This window comes from Ovis aries, chromosome 15, assembly GCF_016772045.2.
Source record: "Ovis aries strain OAR_USU_Benz2616 breed Rambouillet chromosome 15, ARS-UI_Ramb_v3.0, whole genome shotgun sequence".
Lineage (NCBI taxonomy): Eukaryota > Metazoa > Chordata > Mammalia > Artiodactyla > Bovidae > Ovis > Ovis aries.
The window spans coordinates 48,314,680-48,329,515 of record NC_056068.1 but is presented as its reverse complement, the minus strand read 5'-3'; the positions used below and the strand labels follow the sequence as shown (position 1 = coordinate 48,329,515).

Sequence of the window (14,836 nt, the reverse complement as noted above, 5' to 3'; positions counted from 1 at the left end):
TTTGTTTGTTGTTTAAATGAGGCCTCCTGTGCAGGGTGCTACTGGCGGTTGGGTGATGCCAGGTCTTGTATTCAAGTGGTTTCCTTTGTGTGAGTTCTTGCTATCTGATACTCCTTAACATTAGTTCTCTGGTAGTCTAGGGTCTTTGAGTCAGTGTTCCCACTCCAGTGGTTCAGGGCTTGAGCTTATGGATGTATGATGCAGGTAGTTCCTCAGGTCACAGATTCATATAAAACAGATATGGGATTTGAATCCTATCCAGTTTCATAGAAAACCCAGTGCTTATCTTAGTAAAGCACAGTGTAGAACTCTGGTGGAATCCTTGACCTCAAAGAGCTTCTTTGCATCCCTTACAGGCCACTCCCCAGAGCTCTCCCTGGAACTGCCAACATGCACTGGCCTCCTGTTCCAGTGCATTTTAAGTCCCACGACTGCTGGGCTCGAGATGTTTTCGCTCACATTGTGACCCAGGGTAGCATGGAAAGGAGGCCACTGGGCCTCTAAATGTTGAAAGTAACCTTGGAGCTGAGGTGTTGGTCATCGTGGGGGACACAGGTCTCTGACACGTGCTCCCTCAGGAGTCAGGAAGATATTTTTGAAATATCTACTAAGTGTTATATAGGGAAACAGTGTTGTGCATGAACTAGTATTCAGTGCTTGTGAGACTGGCTTGTTTTATAGAGTCATGGGCAAGTGAATCTATATAACATAACAGTAGGTCTGTTATGCTATTATATGCACAAAGCTGTCAAAAGCAAAAAAAAAAAAACCAAACAAACAAACAAACAAACAAACAAAAACAAAGATGCTGTGACCAAGACTTGTAGAAACCTACCCTTGTATTTCCCCTAGAAACAATATTTCTGTGGTCACCAGTTCAGTGTATGTGGCAACTTTATAGAACAGAACTACCATGAATAATGAGAATTAGCTGTATAAAGGTGGAATCGACGTTTTCAGTATAAGTGGGTAGATTTAATACCTAGCTAATGCCCCTGAAATAACCAATAGGAGCATTGTTTATCCAGTAGAAATGACATGTCTAGAATGCAAATCTCAGCTTCTGAATAGTGATCTGTATGAAAAAGAGCCATAACTTCTTGGGAAAATGGATGATTCCAGGGCCAGGTTAGTGAAAGTACATTGAGTACACTGTTGTACCAAAAACCAAAGAAGTGTTCCAAGAATAATGAACACAAGTCAAAAACATGCCAACGCCAGATTATGGTGCCCCACTGGCCAAATCTGGAACATTATAAAATCAACATTAAATTGAACAATAAAAATAATGATAGTGAATATTCTCTTCCCCAAAATACTTATTAAATGCCAAAAGAAAATATGTAACTTTATAGGGACAAACCCTGGCTGACCTCACCTAACAAGATAATCATCCACAATGGGGCAAATTCATAACAGGAATAACGTGAAACAGATGCATGGGAAGAAAAGAGACTGACAACCATGGCATGCCTGCATAATTGAAATCTAACAATGAGGACCCATCAAACAAACCCCACTGAGGGACATTCTACAAAATACATGACCTGTGATGTTCAGGTTTGTGTCATATAAAACAAGACAAGTTTGAGGAAGTATCAGAGAAGAGACTAGAATAACAGAACTATTAATACTAACACAAATAATTCTGAACCAAAATGTTTCTAATATAAATTATATTAAAGGTACAATTGGGGAAAGTTATATTCAGTTCAGTCAGTTCAGTTCGGTCACTCAGTCATGTCCGACTCTTTGCGACCCCATGAATCACAGCACACCAGGCCTATATGTCCATCACCAACTCCTGGAGTTCACTCAGATTCACATCCATCGAGTCAGTGATGCCATCCAGCCATCTCATCCTCTGTCGTCCCCTTCTCCTCCTGCCCCCAATCCCTCCCAGCATCAGAGTCTTTTCTAATGAGTCAACTCTTCTCCTGAGGTGGCCAAAGCACTGGAGTTTCAGCTTTAGCATCATTCCTTCCAAAGGAATCCCAGGGCTGATCTCCTTCAGAATGGACTGGTTGGATATCCCTGCAGTCCAAGGGACGCTCAAGAGTCTTCTCCAACATCACAGTTCAAAAGCATCAATTCTTTGGCGCTCAGCCTTCTTCACAGTCCAACTCTCACATCCATACATGACCACAGGAAAAACCATAGCCTTCACTAGAAGGACCTTAGTCGGCAAAGTAATGTCTCTGCTTTTTAATACGCTATCTAGGCTGGTCCTAACTTTTCTTCCAAGGAGTAAGCGTCTTTTAATTTCATGGCTGCAGTCACCATCTGCAGTGATTGTGGAGCCCAAAAAAATAAAGTTTGACACTGTTTCCACTGTTTCGCCATCTATTTCCCACGAAGTGATGGGACCAGTTGCCATGATTTTCATTTTCTGAATGTTGAGCTTTAAGCCAACTTTTTCACTCTCCTCTTTCACTTTCATCAAGAGGCTTTTTAGTTCCTCTTCCCTTTCTGCCATAACGGTGGTGTCATCTGCATATCTGAGGTTCTTGATATTTCTCCCAGCAATCTTGTTTCCAGCTTGTGCTTCTTCCAACCCAGTGTTTCTCATGATGTACTCTGCATAGAAGTTAAATAAGCAGGGTGACAATATACAGCCTTGGGTTCTACAAAGGCAATGGTAGTAATGTGTCAGTGTTAATTTCATGATTTGATGGTTGTATTATTGTCATGTAGGAGATTGTCATTATTTGTATAAAACACATACTAAAGAATTTGAGGATCATGAGACATCAGATAAGAAACTTACTCTAAATGAATCAAGAAAACTGTTTGTGTGCTATATTTGAAACTTTTAAACAAGAAAAGATTTACTGAGTTGCCTCAGAGGAACAAATTGAATAAAAGTTATCTAAAATTTCATATAAAGCACTGGACAATAATTATACACATGTGAATATGAGAAAATACATTAAATGTTTCATAGATAAATGCATGACGAACTAAGTAAAATTAACCCTAATTGAATGTTTTAGCAATACGTGTATGTGCTCAGTCTTATCTGATTTTTGCAACCCCATGAACTGTAACCTGCCAGGCTCCTCTGTCTAAGGAATTTTCCAGGCAAGAATACAAAAGCAGGTTGCCATTTCTTCCTCCAGGGGGTCTTGTTCACCCAGGGATCAAATCCATTTCCCTTGCATTGCAGGTGTATTATTACCACTAGCACTACCTGTGAAGCCCAAATGTTTGTCATTATTATAGCATATTTTTAAAAAATTTTATTATATGGTTCTCTTTATTATGTCTGTCAAAAAGGAGACATATTTCGCTACAGTTCAGAAGACAGAAAAATCAACTAAAAAAAGACATTTAGAGAAAAACAATAAATCAGTTCACTTGTTCAGTCATGTCAAACTTTTTGCGACCTCATTAACTGCAGCACACCAGGCTTCCCTGTCCATCACCAACTCCTGGAGCTTACTCAAACTTAAGTCCATTGAGTCAGTGATGCCATTCAACCATCTCATCCTCTGTGGCCCTTTCTACTCCTGCCTTCAATCTTTCCCAGCATCAGGGTCTTTTCCATTGAGTCAGTTCTTTGCATCAGGCAGCCAAATTATTGGAGAATCAGCTTCAGCATCAGTCTTTCCAATGAATATTCAGGACCAATTTCCTTTAAGATTGACTGGTTGGATTTCTGTGCAGTCCAAGGGACTTTCAAGAGTTTTCTCTAACAACACAGTTCAAAAGCATCAATTCTCTGGTGCTCATCCTTCTTTATAGTCCAACTCACACATCCATACATGACTACTTGAAAACTCATAGCTTTGGCAAGATGGACCTTTGTTGACAAAGTATTGTCCCTGCTTTTTAATATGCTGCCTAGGTTGGCTAAGCTTTTCTTCCAGTAAGCAAATGTCTTTTCATTTCATGGCTGCAGTCACCATCTACAGTGATTTTGGAGCCCAAGAAAATAATGTCTCTCACTGTTTCCATTGTTTCCCAACCTATTTGCCAAGAAATGATGTGACTGGATGCCATGATCTTAGTTTTCTGAACGTTGAGTTTTAAGCCAGGCTTTTCACTCTCTTCTTTCACTTTCATCAAGAGGCTCTTTAGTCTTCCTTGCTTTCTGCCATAAGGGTGGTGTCATCTGCATATATGGGGTTGTTGCTATTTCTCCTGGCAATCTAGACTTGTGCTTCATCCAGCCCTGCATTTTGCATAATGTACTCTGCATGTAGGTTAAATAAGCAGGTTGATAATATTTAGCCTTGACATACTTCTTTCCTGATTTGGAACCAGTCTGTTGTTCCATGTCCAGTTCTAAGTATTGCTTCCTGACCTGCATACAGATTTCTCAAGAGGCAGGTAAGATGGTCTGGTATTCCCATCTCTTTAAGAATAAAGCTATAAATAATGAATAAGTAAGTAATAAAACAATAAATAAGACTTACTAAAATATATTTCTTATTTCAAAGTGAAAACGAGTCAAGAAAAATGCTTCAGAATGCTGATATTCTATTTTCTCATTGAATGTTCATGTTTTGCCTTCTCCTTTTGAGTAAGTGTTGAATTTTCAGTCCATGCAGTTATGTTCCTCTAAGATTAAAAAAGAGTTGTGGGCTCCCAGGAAAATGAAGTTATTCATCTATTTCTCACATTTCCAGGGCACTACTATTTTCTAAGTGACCACACAGAATCTCTCACTTGCATCATTCCCCCGAGGGGACACAGGTGCACAGGAGCATAGGTTCACTGGACTCACACAATCAGTCCTCTATTTTCCTTCCTCATAAATGTGAACACTCTGACTGCCTGGGCTCAAGGACTTGGGATGGAGAGAGTGTGCAGAGGCTTCTCAGGAGCAGCAGAGCAAGACAGCATTGTGCTCTCAATAACTGCAGTCACTGTCACCTGGCTTGTGTGCTGCTAGTCTCTCAGAGAGACCGAAAGGGAATGAAGTTTATGACTCACTCTGCCTACAATCATCAGGATCTTGATTATCTTCTCTAACTTCTGAGACTAATACCAAGGAGGTTCCCTATGAAGTCATCTTGTGCTGTAACTTCTAATACAGAGTTGACACTCCCTGGGATTCTACAATCAGCTTTCCCTGGGTAATAATCCAAGAAGCTGTGTTATATCTGACTGCTCTTATTTTTCAAATATTCATGTCTGCTTCTTCTGCTTCCAATATCAACTCTTCGATATTCATTCTCACGGGGTTCCCCGGCCTAGAACAATACTATCCTGGGTTTTCAGTTCCCTTTTCTTTGATCTATGCTGTGGTTTTCCTGGGAAACTGCCTGGTGCTGCATGTGGTTCATACTGAGCCGAGCCTGCATGAGCCCATGTTCTACTTCCTGGCCATGCTGGCCCTCACTGACCTGTTCATGGGGCTGTCCACAGTATACATGGTGCTGGGGACTATGTGGGGGCTCAGCCAGGAGATTGGTCTAGATGCCTGCATTTCCCAGACTTATTTTGTTCATGGACTATCTTTCATGGAGTCTGGAGTCCTTCTTGCCATGGCTTTTGATCGCTTGATAGCAATTTGCAATCCTCTGAGATATGTATCCATTCTGACTAATAGCAGGATCATTTACTTCATGATGACCATTTTGGCAAGAAGCTCTTTGTCTATTCTTCCTGTCATCATCCGTTTGAAGTTCTTTCCTTACTGCAGACCTCATGTTCTCTCTCATTCCTTCTGCCTGCACCAGGATCTACTCCGGCTGGCCTGCTCTGACATTCGCTTCAATAGCTTCTATGCCCTGGCTCTGGTGATTTGTACCTTGTTGTTGGATGCTGTCCTTATTCTTATCTCCTATGTTTTCATCTTGCATACGGTGCTGGCAATTGCATCTCGAAAAGAGAGGCTCAAGGCTCTGGAGACCTGTGTCTCCCACCTCTGTGCAGTTCTGGTTTTCTACATTCCCATCATTGGTCTCACTATGGTACACCGCTTTGGAAAGCATCTCTCACCTTTGGTTCATGTCTTTATGGGAAACATCTACATTCTCTTTCCTCCCATGATGAATCCAATAATCTATAGCATAAAGACCCAACAGATTCGAAGCAGGATAAAGATGTGGTTTTCTCTGAAAATGTAGTACAACTCTTTGTTTTTATCAGTAAGAATACTGTAATATCAACACAATAAGCTAGTTCCTATTTGTGCAACCATTTACACGTTGAGTACTATTTTCTATAACTTTTTGTTCTTTTATGAGGGCTTGAGTATAAAGAACTTACATGTCTTGCTAATCATAAAGGTGAGAATTGAGTTTTTCTAATCTATATTCCAGGATAGGCTTCTGCAATTTGCTGTAGAATAATCATAGTTCTTATGAACATGACAAGGAATGTCTCTACATTTTATGGACATATTCTTTAAGCATGATTATCATATAAAAATTGTGTTACCCTGAATTCATCAACATTTTAATCATCTAGACCTATTTCTAACTAACTAAAATTTTGAAAATACATCTATGGTTCAGACTTTTATGTAATGTTCATGTCAAAACTGGAGAAGGCAATGACAACCCACTCCAGTACTCCTGCCTGGAAAATCCCATGGACGGAGGAGCCTGGTAGGCCACAGTCCAGGGGGTCGCTAAGAGTCAGACACGACTGAATGACTTCACTTTCACTTTTCACTTTCATGCTTTGTAGAAGGAAATGGGAACCCACTCTAGTGCTCTTGCCTGGAGAATCCCATTGACGGTGGAGCCTGGTGGGCGGCCTTCTATAGGATCACACAGTGTGGGACATGGCTAAAGTGACTTAGCAGCAGCAGCAGAAGCATGTAAAAACATGATGCAGTGAAATTGGGTTTTCCTCATTTCTAGTGGTGATGTAAATATCATTTGAAACTGATGCAGAACTTTCCCTTTCATCTAGTTATTTTTCCCCATTAGTGACCTTATGGAAGTCTATTGAAGGAATTTGGACATAAGAAAATCAATAATTTCTCTATTGCAAATATTGTCTTCTTAATCTCTCTCTATGCTCTTAAGATGACATTATTGCATGAATACTCTTCATTCTACATTTTTACTAAATATCTTTTTGAAAATTAGTTCAGTTCAGTTCAGTCAGTTAGTCGTGTCTGACTTTTTCTAGCCCCATGGACTGCAGCAAACCAGGCTTCCCTGTCCATCACCAACTCCTGGAGTTTACTCAAGCTCATGTCCATTGAGTCGGTGATATCATCCAACCATCTCATCCTCTGTCATTGCCTTCTCCTCCTGTCTTCAATCTTTGCCAGCATCAGGGTCTTTCCAAATGAGTCAGCTCTTCGCATCAGGTGGGCAAAGTATTGGAGTTTCAGCTTCAACATCAGTCCTTCCAGTGAATATTCAGGACTGATTTCCTTTAGGATGGACTGATTGGATCTCCTTGCAGTCCAAGGGACTCTCAAGAGTCTTCTCCAACACCACAGTTCAAAAGCATTAATTCTTCAGGGCTCAGCTGTCTTTATAAAAGTTAGTATGTGGTTTTATTTTTGAAATTAAAAAAAAAACATTCTTTAAATTTTTTATTGGAAGATAACTGCTTTTCAATGTTGTGTTGATTTGTGCTATTCAACAACATGAATCAGATTTATGTAAACATATATCCCTCCATCTTAAGCCTCTCTCCCACCTCTCGAGGTCATTGCAGATCACTGAGCTGAGTTCCCTGTGCTGAAAAGGTACTTCCAGCTAGCTATCATTAGGATTTCTGTATGGCATTGTATTTTAAAGATATTTGAAATGTACATCATGGTGATTTGATGAATTCATCATTTTTAATGATTATCTTATATTTTATTTTATTTTTTAAGAGATTGATTTTTCTTTTCTTTTCTTTTCTTTTTTTTTCTTTTTTTACTTTACAATATTGTATTGGTTCTGCCACACATCATCCTCAATACTACAGTTAGCCATGAGTCAGAGGGTACTGTCAAAACAAGTTTTATTTAAAAAACAAATGAATAAGTGAATCCTGAATAAATCTACTTGCACAGTTAGATATTTCTTTCCATGCCTTTTTGTATTTTTATGAAGAAAATGAGCTTCATATTTGTGGTGAATGAATCAAGTTCATCCTTGTTTACGGGGCACAAAAGCACTAAGTTGGCATGGGTTTATCCAGAATAGTCTGCATTTTGACACATATGGTATTATCTTTCAATTCATATGAGCAATGGGATACATGATTGCAATTTTTATCTACACAGGCAAATAATTGGCTAACTGCTTTTCAATGACTGTATTATTTTTTTTTCCCCTTCTAGATAAGGACTATGCTAAATAATGCTCTCATCATCTGCCAAGCAAACACTAAATATCATCCCATTGCAGAGAATTTGAGTCAGTAAAATCACAGCACCATGAGTCCATAAGGATTTCTGGTCCCATTATATGACAACATTGAATATATTGTTTGAATTTTTGTTTTCAAATTGAATCTTTAACATTATGCAGAAAGATTCTACATGTTTCTTTCATCCTTCTGCAACCTCTAGCTGTTTCCTCTAGAAGACATTTCTGATTCATTTCTATGTTTCCAGTGCTTTAGAATCCAGTTACCAAGATGTCTGAAAATACCCACTTCACCGATGATGCTATGTTGCTATTACATCCACAGACAGACTGCTACCAGAATTTAAATCATCAAATTCAAAGTGGTGGTGGTTTAGTTGCTAAGTCGTGTCCAACTCTTGCGACCCCATGGACTGTAGCCTGCCAGGCTCTTTTGTCTGTGGGATTCTCCAGGCAGGAATACTAGAGTGGGTTGCCATTTTGTTTCCATAGGTCATCAATATAATAATTTCTATAGGATTAATCTTGCCCTGTTTTGAAAACAGCAACTGTTTCTTCAACTGACTATAAGATATCTCTGTATTAGTTTTCTATTATTACTGTAATGAATTACTGCAAATCTGTTAGGCTGAAGCATAGATTTATTACCTTACTGATTTGGAGGTTAGAAGTCTAAAATGGGTTACCACGTCTCTGTTCTGCTAAAGAGTCTAAGTAGGAATATGTTTATTTGTCTGTTTCAGCTTTCAGAGACTGTCTACATTCCTTAGATTGTATTCCTAATATGATTCTGCTTCTGTTGACCCATTATCTCTTCCGATTTTGACCTTCAGAAGTTTTCCTATTAATTTCATCTGGATAATGCATAAACTTCTCTATATGTCAAGATGCTTAACTTAATCCATTTGTAAATTCCCTTTCAATACGTAAACTCACGTATTTACAGGTTCTAGAGATTAGGACATAAACATCTTTCAGTTCAGTTCAGTCACTCAGTCATGTCAGACTCTTTGCGACCCCATGAATCTCAGCACTCTAGGCCTCCCTGTCCATCACCAACTCCCAGAGTTCACTCAGACTCACATCCATCGACTCAGTGATGCCATCCAGCCATCTCATCCTCTGTCGTCCCCTTCTCCTCCTGCCCCTAATCCCTCCCAGCATCAGTCTTTCCCAATGAGTCAACTCGTCACATGAGGTGGCCAAAGTACTGGAGTTTCAGCTTTAGCATCATTCCTTCCAAAGAACACCCAGGGCTGATCTCCCTCAGAATGGACTGGTTGGATCTCCTTGCAGTCCAAGGGACTCTCGAGTCTTTTCCAACACCACAGTTCAAAAGCATCAATTCTTCTGTGCTCAGCTTTCTTCACAGTCCAACTCTCACATCCATACATGACTACAGGAAAAACCATAGCCTTGACTAGATGGGCCTTTGTTGGCAAAGTAATGTCTCTGCTTTTCAACATGCTATCTAGGTTGGTCATAACTTTTCTTCCAAGGAGTAAGCGTCTTTTAATTTCATGGCTGCAATCACCATGAAGTGGGTCATTATTCAGCCTATTATAATCTCCATTTTGAAATGTCTAAATTGAAATTATTTTGATTTGGAATCCATAGTGTTTCCTTGTTTTCAGTTTAATAAAGTATGTGATAAAGAATTTTTGTTGTGATGGTAAAATATCCATAAGACAAAACTTACAATTTTAGCTATTTTTCAATATACAGTTCAGTGTCATTAGAATAATCACATTTTTTATGTAACCATCACCACAACTCAGCTCCAAAACTTTTTCATCATTCTACACTGAAACTCTGTTCAGTTCAGTCACTCAGTTGTGTCTGACTCTTTGCGACCCCTGCAGCACTCCAGGATTCACTGACCGTTACTAACTCCCGGAGCTTGCTCAAACTCATGTCCATAGAGTCGGTGATGCCATCCAACCATCTCATCCTCTGTTGTCCCCTTATCCTCCCACCTTCAATATTTCCCAACATTAGAGTCTTTTCCAGTGAGTCAGTTCTTCACATCAGTGGGCCAAAATATTGGAATTTCAGCTTCAGCATCAGGCCTTCCAGTGAATATTCAGGACTAATTTCATTTAGGATTGACTGGTTGGATCTCCTGGCAATCCTAGGGACACTCAAGAGTCTTCTCTAACACCACAGATCAAAAGCATCAGTACTTTGTCACTCAGCTTTCTTTACAGTCCAAATATCACATCCATACATGAGTACTGAAAAAACCATAGCTTTGACTAGACGGATCTTTGTTGGCAAGGTAATGTCTCTGCTTTATAATATGTTTCCTAGGTTTGTCACAGCTTTTCTTCCAAGGACCAAGCAAGCATCTTTAAATTTCATAGTTGCAGTCATCATCTGTAGTGATTTTGGAGCCCAAGAAAATGAAGTCTGTCACTATTTCTATGGTATCACCATCTATTTCCCATGAAGTGATGGGACAGGATGCCATGATCTTAGGTTTCCGAATGTTGAGTTTTAAGCCAACTTTTCACTCTCCTCATTCACTTTCCACAAGATGTTCTTTAGTTCTTCACTTTCCGCCATAAGAGTGGTATTATCTGCATATCTGAGATTATTGATATTTCTCCTGGCAAACTTAATTCCAGCTTATGCTTCATCCAGCCTGGCATTTCACATCATGTGTTCTGCATGCTTAACTTATATGATATACTCTGCATATTTAACTCTTGAGAGTCCCTTGTACTGCAAGGAGATCCAACCAGTCCATCCTAAAAGAAATCAGTCCTGAATATTCATTGGAAGAACTGATTTTGAAGCTGAAACTCCAATGTTTTGGCCACCTGATGGTGAAGAACTGATTTATTTGTAAAGACCCTGATGCTGGGAAAAATTGAAAGTAGGAGGAGAAGGGGACGACAGAGGATGAGATGGTTGGATGGCATCACCAACTCAATGGACATGAGTTTGAGTAAACTCCAAGGGTTGATGATGGTCAGGGAAGCCTGGTGTGCTGCAGTCCTTGGGTCCACAAAGAATCAGACACGACTGAGTAACTGAACTGAACTGAACTCTACATATAAGTTAAATAAGCAGGGTGACAATATAGAGCCTTGATGTACTCCTTTCCTGATTTGGAATCAGTCTGTTGTTCTATGTCCATTTCTAACTGTTGTTTCTTGACCTGCACACAGATTTCTTAGAAGCAGGTAAAGTGGTCTGGTATTCCCATCTCTTGAAGAATTTTCCACAGTCTGTTGTGATCCACACAGTCAAAGGCTTTGGCATAGTCAATAAAGCAGTTGTTTTTCTGGAACTTTCTTACTGTTTTGATGATCCAACAGACATTGGCAATGTGATCTCTGGTTCTTCTGCCTTTTCTAAATACAGCTTAAACATATGGAAGTTCATGGTTCACATACTGTTGAAGCCTAGCTTGGAGAATTTTGAGCATTACTTTGCTAGTGTATGAGATGAGTTCAATTGTGCAGTAGTTTGAGCATTTTTTGGCATTTCCTTTCTTTGGGATTGGAATGAAAACTGACCTTTTCCAGTCCTGTGGCCACTGCTGAGTTTTCCAAATTTGCTGGCATAATGAGGGCAACACTTTCACAGCATCATCTTTTAGGATAGCTCAACTGGAATTCCACCACCTCCACTAGCTTTGTTCATAATGATGCTCCCTAAGGCCCACTTGACTTCACATTCCAGGATGTCTGGCTCTGGGCAAGTGATCACACCATCGTCATTATATGGGTCATGAAGATCTTTTTTGTATAGTTCTTCTGTGTATCCTTGCCACCGCTTCTTAATATCTTCTGCTTATGTTAGGTCCCTACCACTTCTGTCCTTTATTGCATCAATCTTTGCATGAAATGTTCCCTAGGTATCTTTAATTTTCTTGAATATCTTTAATTTTCTTGAAGATATCACTAGTCTTACCCATTCTGTTGTTTTCCTCTCTTTATTTGCATTGATTCTTGAGGAAGGCTTTTTATCTCTCCTTGCTATTCCTCGGAACTCTGTATTCAGATGGGTATATCTTTCCTTTTCTCCTTCGCTTTTAGCTACTCTTCTTTTCTCAGCTATTTGTAAGGCCTCCTCAGACAAACATTTTTCCTTTTGCTTTTCTTTTTCCTGGGGATGATCTTGATCATTACCTCCTGTATAATGTCTTAAACCTCCATCCATAGTTCTCCAGGCATTGTCTCTATCATATCTTTCTTTGAATCTATTTATCACTTCCACTGTATAATCATAAGGGATTTGATTTCAGTCATACCTGAATGGCCCAGTGGTTTTGCCTATTTTCTTGAATTTAAGTCTGAAGTTTGTAATAAGGAGTCATGATCTGAGCTACAATCAGCTCCCGGTCTTGTTTTTGCTAACTGTATAGATCTTCTCCATCTTGGCTGCAAAGAATACAGAAAATTCAATTAAAGATTTATTGATCATGGCCCCACACATCAGATCAAGAGCCAGTTTCCCCCATAGACAGTCTTTCCCATCAGGAAGCTTCCATAAGCCTCTTATCCTTATCCCTCAGAGAGCAGACCAAATGAAACCCACAGTCACAGAAAACTAATCAAATTGATCTAATGGACCACAGCCTTGTATAAATCAATTAAACTGTTAACCATGCCATGTAGTATCATTCAAGACAGACGGGTCATGGTGGAGAGTTCTAATAAAATGTGGCCCACTGGAGATGAGAATGGTAAACCACTTCAGTATTCTTGCCTTGAGAACTTCAAGAACAGTATGAAAAGGCACAAAGATATGACACTGAAAGATGAACTCCCAAGGTCGGTAGATGCCTAATATGCTACTGGAGAAGATTGGAGAAATAACTCCAGTAAGAATAAAGAGACAGAACCAAAGCAAAAACAGCACCACTTGTGAATGTGACTGGTGATGGAATTAAAGTCCAATGCTGTAAGCAAAATATTGCATAGGAATCTGTAATGTTAGGTCCATGAGTCAAGGTAAATTGGAAGTGGTTAAACAGGCTTTGGCAAGAGTGAACATCCACATTTTAGGAATCAGTGAATTAAAATGGGCTGGAATGGGCGAATTTAACTCAGATGACCACTAAATCTACTACTGAGGACAAGAATCCCTTACAAGAAGTGGAGTAGCCATCATAATCAACAAGAGTCTGAAATGCAGTTCTTGGATGCAATCTCAAAAATGACAGAATGATCTCTGTTCATTTCCAAGGCAAACCATTCAATATCATAGTTATCCAAATCTATGCCCCGACCAGTAATGCTGAAGACGATGAATTTGAACAGTTCTATGAAGACCTACAATACCTTCTAGAACTAACACCCAAAAAGATGTCTTTTTCATTATAGGGGACTGGAATGCAAAAGTAGGAAGTCAAGAGATACTTGGAGTAACAGGCAAATTTGGCCTTGAAGTAGAAAATAAAGCCGGTCAAAGACTAACAGAGTTTTGTTAAGAGAACATACTGGCCATAGCAAACATCCTCTTCCAAAAAAACAAGTGATGACTCTACACATGGATACCATTAACTACATTGCTTTCAGACAAAACTGATTTAAGAACAATGAAAACTATCACAGATGAATAGGAGCACAACATAGGTCAATTTGTTACCCAGAATTAATATTCAGAGCTTTTTATGGTCATGTGTGGACATGCTCAGAGTATGAGAAATTGTACATGCCCCAGCTGGGGTCAAACAAGGTAATACTCTTCCTTTAAGTTTCACCTCAAATACTATAAATAAATGTCCTCTTCATGACGTATTTTGTTCCATGATTTAAACATTTTTTAAATTTTGGTGATAATTTGCTGTTTAAAATGCCTCCAGATATAGTGCTGTCTAATGTTGCTAGGAGCAAGAAGCCTGGATGTACATTATAGATGCAATGTATGTGGTACACAAGTTTCTTTCCGGTGTAATTCATAGTGCTGTTGTGAGTTCAATGTCAGTGAATCCATGAGATGGTATATCTAGAAAAAAAGAGAAAGAAAATTCCTGCATCCTTATGTGAGGACCCTCTTGAAGGTGCTAGAATGACATCTATAGTCCATGATGAAGCTTGAAGAAATGGAATAGAAACTAAACTTGTGAATTCATGAGATGACAACTGACAAGAACTACATAGTGGACATCACTGTTATGTGGTTGAAAGCCAAAGAAATTAATGCAAATCTCAGCTTCCAGTGATATGTATGAAAAACAGCCAAAACTTCTTCAGAAAATGGATAACTCCAAGGCCAGGTTAGTGAAAGTACATTGAATATACTGTTGTACCAAAAAGCAAAGAAATTATCAAAGAATACCAAGCACATGTCAAAAATATTCCAAAGCCAGATTATGGTGCTCCCACAGGCCTAGTCTAGAACAAATTGAATGTTAAAGATATGATAGTGGCTACTTATTACCTATTGAAAAAAATATGGAACAAAGACAATGTAACAAATCTCTCGAGTTTCAAAGTTTCTCCCACAAAATACTAAATACCAAAGGAAAATATATAACTCAACTGGGACAAAGTCTGGCGGACCCCATCTTAGTTAAATTATCAGTGACAATTATCAGTAATAAG

The 14,836-nt window shown here is 39.2% G+C and overlaps 1 protein-coding gene across 1 annotated transcript; it reads left to right on the top strand.

The window, feature by feature from the left end:
* The first annotated feature begins 5,108 nt into the window (after window positions 1-5,108).
* Window positions 5,109-6,077, top strand: LOC101107469 (olfactory receptor 51V1-like). The gene has a single exon (XM_012096582.4). The coding sequence runs from the start codon at window positions 5,136-5,138 to the stop codon at window positions 6,075-6,077; it is 942 nt and encodes a 313-aa protein (XP_011951972.3). The 5' UTR covers window positions 5,109-5,135.
* The last annotated feature ends 8,759 nt before the right edge of the window (window positions 6,078-14,836 follow it).